The sequence below is a fragment of the Lucilia sericata genome, unplaced genomic scaffold (assembly GCF_015586225.1).
Source record: "Lucilia sericata isolate MDLA Ls3-8-SP2 unplaced genomic scaffold, ASM1558622v1 Contig000190F_arrow, whole genome shotgun sequence".
Lineage (NCBI taxonomy): Eukaryota > Metazoa > Arthropoda > Insecta > Diptera > Calliphoridae > Lucilia > Lucilia sericata.
This window is the reverse complement of record NW_023994218.1, coordinates 471,695-481,323: the sequence shown is the minus strand read 5'-3', so window position 1 is coordinate 481,323 and position 9,629 is coordinate 471,695. Positions and strand designations below refer to the sequence as shown.

Genomic DNA, 9,629 nt, shown 5'->3' with positions numbered 1-9,629 from the left:
CTCACATTGAATTGTTTACATCAGCTGTAACAGTGTAGTGCGTTTACACTAGCATCGAAAAGTTAAATTTCATACAAATTAAAAATATCAACTTGTTTGTTTGTTCACACTAGCTTCGAAAATTTTTATTGAATATTATTATAATATTAATATTGATTAGTGTGTTCAAACAACTAGTTATTAGTAAAAACAATATTTTGTGAAATTTAACTTAACTTAATAACGATTTTTCTTGGTAAAAGAAAATAAATTTATTATTTATTTTTACCAAAGGCTGAAAAAAGTGGTATTACGGAAAATTAAATAAATTAATTTTAATTTGGAATAAAGTGATCGGTACAAAATTGCGAATAAAAGAATAATTCGAGAAGAAATAGTCCGAATATTGTGTAACCGGCGAGAGATTTCATTTAAATTCGAAAATAAATATTTTTGTTATACAATTCTGAGATCCAAAGCAAGAATTTAAATTCTTTTTGGAAAATTTTGATTTGTCAATAAATTATTTTGATAATTTTTTATAGTTTTTCTGCTTTGAGGAATTAAATTAAATATTTATTTTTATAATGGTTGGTAAAAAACGCCAAGATTCACCTTCCAAATCGGAAGCTTTGACAAAAGCATTAGAAAAGAAAGCAAAGGTTGTACAAAATATAGAGAGAATCCGTCAATCTATTAGGGAAAAGACTATTTCTTTTAATCCTATTGAGCTAGAATGTAGATTGGACATATTGACAAGTTATATAGACCAAGCAATGAAGCTTCAGTCTGAGGTTGATAATTTAGATCCCAATAATGATGACAGAGCTGAGCTTGAGGATATTTGTGTAACAACAAAATCATTGTTTTTAAGTATCTTGGCTAAAACTAGAAAATCGAGTGTGCCTGAAACATCGTTTAGTGTACAGTCACACCAGTCGAGATTACCAAATATGAAGCTCCCTAAATTCAGCGGAAAATATTCCGATTATAAAAACTTTATGAGCCTATTTGAGAACTTGGTCCACAATGATCCGATGTTGACAGACATAGAAAAATTTAACCATTTAATATCATGCTTGTCCGAAGAAGCTTTAGGAACAGTAAAAGCTTTTCAGATTTCTGAAGAAAATTATCCCAAAGCTTTAGCTAGTTTAAAGAAGGTTTACGACAATGAATGTTTGATATTTTTCGATAATATCTCTAAACTTTTTGATCTTCCAGAGATCACTAAACCTTCGGCTTCTGCTTTGCGAAGCAAAGCTGCAATTTATGATTCTCTTTTATCTATAGGAGATGATAAAAAGATTACAAATGCTATTTTAATCCATTTAGTGATGTCAAAAGTAGATCCAGTGACCAAATCTAAGTGGGAAGAACAGCTAGATTTCGAAAAGCTGCCACTATGGTCAGACTGTGAAGCCGCCTTGAACAAACGGTATCAGCATATTGCTGCTGATGAATCTTCAAGTTCAAGGCCGAGGTTTAATAAGAACAAAACTGACAATTCTACAAAGAAAAATAATAAAACATCACTAAATTGTACGAAATCAAGACAATCTACTGACAAATGCTTATTTTGCAAATCAAATCAGCATATAGTTGTTAATTGCCCTTCATTTGCAGCTGAGCCTGTACTTCAAAGATTTGATTTTATAAAATCTGTGCCAGCTTGCATCAATTGTTTGAAAAAAGGACATACAGTAGCTAGATGTTCAGCACCTAAGTGTAGAATTTGCAGTGCGTCTAATAGCAACTTTGAACAGCAGTCAACTTCTAACGCGTCAGTAAATTACTCATCTTCTGTTAACTCTACTCAATTTACTTCAAAGTTTTGGGTATTGAGTTCTATAACTAATTTACAGCCTGATCATTCAATTAGTACAACTAGCTTAGAAATTCCTAAAAATATAGAATTAGCTGATCCTTGCTTTCACAAACCCCAAAGGATTGACTTATTAATTGGCGCAGAGATATTCTTTGACTTAATTTGTGTCGGACAAATTAAATCTGGTCCTAGTCTTCCAATTTTACAGAAGACTTCTCTTGGTTGGATTGTTACTGGAAAGTATAATCAATCAAAGGGATCTAACGCCAATAATAAAGTTTTTCATATAAATTCTTCTATTGAAAACGAGAGCAATATAGATTCTATCGTTAAAAAATTCTGGGAATTAGAAGAAATTCCGAAAGAATCGACAAAAATATATTCTGAAGAGCAGCAGGAATGCGAGGAAATTCGAAAATAAATATTTTTGTTATACAATTCTGAGATCCAAAGCAAGAATTTAAATTCTTTTTGGAAAATTTTGATTTGTCAATAAATTATTTTGATAATTTTTTATAGTTTTTCTGCTTTGAGGAATTAAATTAAATATTTATTTTTATAATGGTTGGTAAAAAACGCCAAGATTCACCTTCCAAATCGGAAGCTTTGACAAAAGCATTAGAAAAGAAAGCAAAGGTTGTACAAAATATAGAGAGAATCCGTCAATCTATTAGGGAAAAGACTATTTCTTTTAATCCTATTGAGCTAGAATGTAGATTGGACATATTGACAAGTTATATAGACCAAGCAATGAAGCTTCAGTCTGAGGTTGATAATTTAGATCCCAATAATGATGACAGAGCTGAGCTTGAGGATATTTGTGTAACAACAAAATCATTGTTTTTAAGTATCTTGGCTAAAACTAGAAAATCGAGTGTGCCTGAAACATCGTTTAGTGTACAGTCACACCAGTCGAGATTACCAAATATGAAGCTCCCTAAATTCAGCGGAAAATATTCCGATTATAAAAACTTTATGAGCCTATTTGAGAACTTGGTCCACAATGATCCGATGTTGACAGACATAGAAAAATTTAACCATTTAAAATCATGCTTGTCCGAAGAAGCTTTAGGAACAGTAAAAGCTTTTCAGATTTCTGAAGAAAATTATCCCAAAGCTTTAGCTAGTTTAAAGAAGGTTTACGACAATGAATGTTTGATATTTTTCGATAATATCTCTAAACTTTTTGATCTTCCAGAGATCACTAAACCTTCGGCTTCTGCTTTGCGAAGCAAAGCTGCAATTTATGATTCTCTTTTATCTATAGGAGATGATAAAAAGATTACAAATGCTATTTTAATCCATTTAGTGATGTCAAAAGTAGATCCAGTGACCAAATCTAAGTGGGAAGAACAGCTAGATTTCGAAAAGCTGCCACTATGGTCAGACTGTGAAGCCGCCTTGAACAAACGGTATCAGCATATTGCTGCTGATGAATCTTCAAGTTCAAGGCCGAGGTTTAATAAGAACAAAACTGACAATTCTACAAAGAAAAATAATAAAACATCACTAAATTGTACGAAATCAAGACAATCTACTGACAAATGCTTATTTTGCAAATCAAATCAGCATATAGTTGTTAATTGCCCTTCATTTGCAGCTGAGCCTGTACTTCAAAGATTTGATTTTATAAAATCTGTGCCAGCTTGCATCAATTGTTTGAAAAAAGGACATACAGTAGCTAGATGTTCAGCACCTAAGTGTAGAATTTGCAGTGCGTCTAATAGCAACTTTGAACAGCAGTCAACTTCTAACGCGTCAGTAAATTACTCATCTTCTGATGATAGAATTATTCTAGCGACAGCTGTAGTAAAAGTTAGAAATTGTTCTGGCAATTTTATATTAGCCAGAGCTCTTTTAGATTCCGGTTCTCAACCAAACTTGATAACTGAGGAACTTGCACAGCTACTACGATTAAAAAGAGAAGGAGGTAGATTGAAGTTGAATGGCATTTGCGAAACAAATTCATATTCAAAATCTTGTGTTAATTTAACTGTCACGTCGAGGGTTAACTCTACTCAATTTACTTCAAAGTTTTGGGTATTGAGTTCTATAACTAATTTACAGCCTGATCATTCAATTAGTACAACTAGCTTAGAAATTCCTAAAAATATAGAATTAGCTGATCCTTGCTTTCACAAACCCCAAAGGATTGACTTATTAATTGGCGCAGAGATATTCTTTGACTTAATTTGTGTCGGACAAATTAAATCTGGTCCTAGTCTTCCAATTTTACAGAAGACTTCTCTTGGTTGGATTGTTACTGGAAAGTATAATCAATCAAAGGGATCTAACGCCAATAATAAAGTTTTTCATATAAATTCTTCTATTGAAAACGAGAGCAATATAGATTCTATCGTTAAAAAATTCTGGGAATTAGAAGAAATTCCGAAAGAATCGACAAAAATATATTCTGAAGAGCAGCAGGAATGCGAGGAAATCTTTAGAAATTCAGTACGACGTTTATCGTCAGGACGATTTGAAGTCTCATTGCCTTTCAAATCTGATACAAAATTGCTAGGTTCATCTTTCGAAACCGCTAAAAGAAGATTTCTTTCATTAGAACGAAAACTTTCTAAAAATAATGAAATCAAGCAAATGTATCATGATTTTATGAAAGAGTATTTCGACTTAGGTCATATGTCAATTGTAGACAAAATACCAGATTTTCCTTATTATTTCATTTGTGACAAATTTTGCTTTAAATGATAATTTTGATTGTAGTTAGAGAAAATGTTGAAAATTTTTTTTTAGACAAAACAATTTGGAATTTATTTTATTATTTAAGAAAAATTTTAGTAGCAAATTATATAAGAATTAAAAACACTCAGAACATTTCATAATAAATCAAAACTAATTAGAAATTTAAACATTATTTACATATGCAAAATATTTTATGTTAATATAAACATTATTATTTTTATTGAGAGTAACATAAATATAACTAAATTATGCTAATATACATATGTGGATCATAAATAATGTTACCTCATAGTACATTAACGATCAATTGAATAGCATAACAAAACATAAATATTTTATTATGTCTTATAAATAATCGCTAACTTGGCTACATTGTTTATATATATCGATAACCAATATGATTATCGAGTAATTGAATATATATAATGTTCTCTGATCTCTAAGCTTAAGCGAGATTAAAAGCTTAATCTCAATCTTCCGCTCTTCCTTTTTTCTAAAAATTCCAAAGAGATAAGTTGTTTTACGGAAAATAATTTCTTAAACCATAAATTGAATCCACGTTGGACAAATTATAATTGATAAAACGATTTAAATTTTTTGATATAATTGAATTTAAACTAAATTATCGGTTTAAAAATGTTTTGCCTAAAACCCAATTTAATTTGGTAAGATATTGTAAAAAAAAATAATATATAATTCTTTCAAATAATATCAGAAATAATTATAGGGTTTTAATATAATAATACTTTTATGGAAAAGTTTTAATATGACATAGTTGCCAGTCAATCCAAGTAAAGCGAAATCTTTATATTTTATATTGCGAGCAAAAATTGTGGAAAATATATCTAAAAATTATCATCAATCCAACACGTTACTTGAATGATCGCCAAGGTCCAAAGTCCAATATTGATATGATTATCTCTCAATTCTTGTCTACTCATCCAACATCAATGTGAAATAATTTAAAGCCAATAAAATAAATCATTCAACATTTCTCATTCACTATTTTGCACCAAATCTGTATATCATTTGATTCAACACCTAACCTCAAACACCACAGAAGACCAGTATTCATTCACCATAACCTACATAACATAAAATTATTACACAACAATTTTCCAACCATAATTTTCAATATTAAATATCCTAATCTTCGAAATAATCCATTACAATAATCATACAAAACAATAGTTATCTACTGCTTTCCATAATTTTGAATGTGCTAAATAGTTACCCACAACTGTATCATTTTATTTAATGAAGGAATAAGTACCAAAAAGAAGACAACAAATCTCCCAAAGTTTTTGCATGACGTCATTAATGTAAGATTATACTGTACAAGTAAGCTTAAAATGTAAGTTACATGTAAGTAAGCTAACATAAAACTTTAGATATCAGAGTTTCTCTGAAAGCTTTGATTTAAAACCTTTTGTTTATTTTTACATTTGTAAAGATCAATATTTTATCCATACATTTAACATTTGTTTAATTCTGTAAAAGAATTGTTAACAGATTCAAATTGACAGTGTTAAATGTATTAATGAAATAATTTTCTGTTAACAATTTTAATTTTTTTTGAATTACACATAACTATAATGTTAATTTAATTATTAATTTATAAGTTTTTGCGTGTTATATTCAATTTTGTATATTATATCTCCTGATTTGATTAATATTCGCTAATGCTAATTTTTCTAAGTTACAGTAGTTACACTGGATATTTTGAGCTCAAACTATCAGCCGAGTAACAGGAAAAGGGTATCAAATGGTAACATTCTCACAACATCATCATTAATCAATCTTTAAAAAAAAAATCGTAAGTTATAATATACAAAAGTAAATAACATGCGCTCGTTTAAATTTATATTTGAATTTTGGAATTTTTACATAAAATTATATATTTAACATTTTTAGGTATATACTTAAAAAGAACATTTTGAATTTTAAAATTTTGAAATATATATAAGATATAGAATAGTTTTAAGTCTGATAACGCTGTTAGATGAATATTTCTGATAATAATAAACAAATTTGAATTGTAAATATGAAATGTTTTGAGTGAGAATAATTTAATTGGGAATGCTGAGAACTAACGTTGTAATACGGATGATGTAGTAGATTATAGCTTTACGCGATTTTAGGGTAGATACTTAACATTTTATCTAGAACACTGGTGTATCTTAGAAGCATGAGGGTGGGATAATTATTTAATAGTGTTCAATGTGATAACAACATCTATCACTTTTCTATACAAGTTTTATCAAATATCCATTATAGTTTTTATTCAATAGCCAGGTTTGTCTTGTTAAATTTAGATTTCATTTTGTTTAGTAAAGTCTTGGAAAGATTTATTTCTTCTTTTGTTTGTGTAGTGTGTAAAGGTAAAGTGTGATCAAGAATCCTCCCCAATCCGGCGAGCTAAGCCTAATCCAGCTTTCCAAGCATCGATCACCTTTGTCACAAAAACTAAAATATATTTCAAAACACAAAACATTCGCTACATAAATAGATGGCGCCCAACGAGTTCGGCTCAAATGTCGATTTCGATTTTATTTTCAATTTATAAGTAAATGTGTCTCAACTGATTGATTTTGATTTCAGTTTCGATTTGCAATTTACTATTCCATTTGTTTTCTTTACTTATACACAAGTCATATGTGGTATCCTTACCAGTATTGCTATGATAAGTCATTTTAATTACACTCTTATTTATCAGTTTTTTAAAAGTAAGTCTTTCAATATTTGGTTGAAATCGAATATTGTTTTGCTAATTTTGACTGATATGATTTTTACTATGATTCATTTAATTTCAATAGTCTGATTGATATTATTGTGTAAGTCATGGATTATTTTATTAAAATAGAAAATCTCATTTGCGACACAATAATTTAATCAAGTAGTATACCAGATAATTGGAGGGGGATATTTTGTAAAATATTTGTATAATTTCATCCGTATTTAAAACTTTTATTCAGCATTCCCAAAGATTTTTGAAATACGTTTTTTAGCAAGAATAGTTTTTATAATTTTTATGAGTAATGTCAAAAAGAAGAGGAAAGTCAAAGGACAGTGAAGAAACTACTAGTGACAGCCAAATTGATTATACGTTTGATGAAAATTCCGAAAATCCATTCATTCCTAGACCTAGAATAAGCGAAAGCCCAATACTAACAAGATCTAAAGCACGACAACTTAATTTCTCTACTGAAAACTCCGATAGTCCATTTGTGTCAAGACCTAAGATTGTAAAAAGTCCTATAGTATCGCAGGTTAGAGATAACTTACCACCTTCTTTGCAACCGGCAGAATCTGCTGTAGATATGGGTAACGAAAACGAGGGTAATAGTTTGCCAAGTGGTTCCCAACAGGCTCCAACTGGTGGTAATGTAAATGATTTAAGTGTTTTAACTTCAAGACTAGAACGCGTCCTCACGTTAAACCATAATGCCTTTATGGGTGAAATTTCGAACTTAAGACAGTCTCTAGTCGAAGGTTTTAACCGTCAAACAAATACTTACAATCCACCACCAGTAAACCACAACAATTCAGGCATCAACACTAACAGTGGAAATAATAATAATAATAACTCTTTTCATAACCAAAGTTTAACTTCCGATTCAGGCAGAAGTACATCCTCTAATGATTATGTTCGATTAGACAAATGGAACATCATGTATGATGGTTCAGACGATGTTAATGATTTTCTCTTCAAAATTGACACACTTAAGAATAGATTTAATTGCTCGGACAAGTATATAAGTTCCAATTTTCACACTCTTCTAAGGGGCAAAGCAGACACATGGTTCTGGTCCTTTTTAAAGCAACACCCTAATTCAAAATATGAAGAAATTAAATTTGCTTTAACAAAACAGTTCGGAAAGATAGAAAATGACTGCGACAAAATCGTCAGAATGATTGAACGTCGACAAATGCCGAAAGAATCTTTTGACGACTACTTCTCAGAAATGGTAGCATTAAATAATCGTCTTTCCCAGCCAATGAATGAGAGCAAAATGATAGATTTGATTAAAAACAATCTTAAGGAATCTTTAGGTTCTCTGTTGTTTACCTCAGAATTATTCAGCTTAGACCATTTGAGAGACTGTGCAAGAAAGGCCGAGAAGTATGTTATAAGACAGCAGTTCATTAGATTTCAGAAAAAGCATGTATCAGAATTAGAAGTGAGAGAAAGCGTAGATGAATTAGAAGAAGAGGAAGAGGAACTAGCAGCATTTAGGTATCAGGGCAATAGGGAGCGAAAAGAATTAGACACACGTCATTACAAATGTTGGAATTGTGACCAAATTGGTCACTCATTCTACGATTGTCCGTCCGAAAAACGAACGCTATTTTGCTTTAGGTGTGGCGAGAAAAATATCACCACTCCACAGTGCAAAAAGCACTCGAAAAACAGGAATTTGAACGAGTAGAAGAGGGTCCCTCGTTCTCTCATAAAAATCCCTCAGATTTAGATTCGGATAAAACAGATGACGACACAGGAAATGAAACGGCTAAAGATAATAAAATAATAACAATTTTGTCTAGACAAAGTGATGAAAATGAACATGACAATATAATTTTGAATAATTTTGAGCCAAATGGAACTTTTCATCAGAGAAAACTTAAGTATGAGCAGGCAAGAGAACGCATTTTTAATGAAAATTTAATACCAAAGAAAGTTATGAAATGTAGAGAAAGATATAGAAAAAGGAAAAAGTTTGCAAGAATAGTCGAGTCTACTGTTATAGATGAAGTGATCGATACGAGGCCATACGCAAAAGTTTGTTTACATTCTGTAGAACTGTATGGTTTACTAGATTCCGGTGCCTCGATCAGTGTTTTGGGAAAAGGTTGTTTGAATCTTTTAGACAGTATCCAATTAGACTACACACGAACATTTACTTCACTGAAAACTGCTGACGGTGGAAAACAGAGTGTTATTGGCTTTGTAGATATTCCAACGACTTACAACAGTGTTACGAAAAATGTACTTTTTTATTTATGTCCTAATCTGAAACAATCTCTCTACTTAGGAATAAACTTTTGGAAATGTTTTAGTATAGCACCTCAATTATTTCTTTCTGAAATTTCGTTACACAGTGAAGCCTTTTGTGCAGAC

The 9,629-nt window shown here is 30.5% G+C and overlaps 2 protein-coding genes across 2 annotated transcripts; both read left to right on the top strand.

Annotated features, from left to right (window-relative positions):
- Positions 1 to 2,368: 2,368 nt before the first annotated feature.
- Positions 2,369 to 4,516, top strand: LOC119601784. The gene has a single exon (XM_037952925.1). It carries the CDS (start codon positions 2,369 to 2,371, stop codon positions 4,514 to 4,516), a length of 2,148 nt encoding a protein of 715 aa, XP_037808853.1.
- A 3,032-nt stretch (positions 4,517 to 7,548) lies between these two features.
- On the top strand, positions 7,549 to 8,940 carry LOC119601783 (homeobox protein 3-like). The gene has a single exon (XM_037952924.1). The coding sequence runs from the start codon at positions 7,549 to 7,551 to the stop codon at positions 8,938 to 8,940; it is 1,392 nt and encodes a 463-aa protein (XP_037808852.1).
- Positions 8,941 to 9,629: the final 689 nt, after the last annotated feature.

Bases quoted from the DNA above. Each gene is read 5' to 3' on its own strand.
- LOC119601783 (XM_037952924.1), top strand. From the start codon at position 7,549: ATGTCAAAAAGAAGAGGAAAGTCAAAGGACAGTGAAGAAACTACTAGT.
- LOC119601784 (XM_037952925.1), top strand. From the start codon at position 2,369: ATGGTTGGTAAAAAACGCCAAGATTCACCTTCCAAATCGGAAGCTTTG.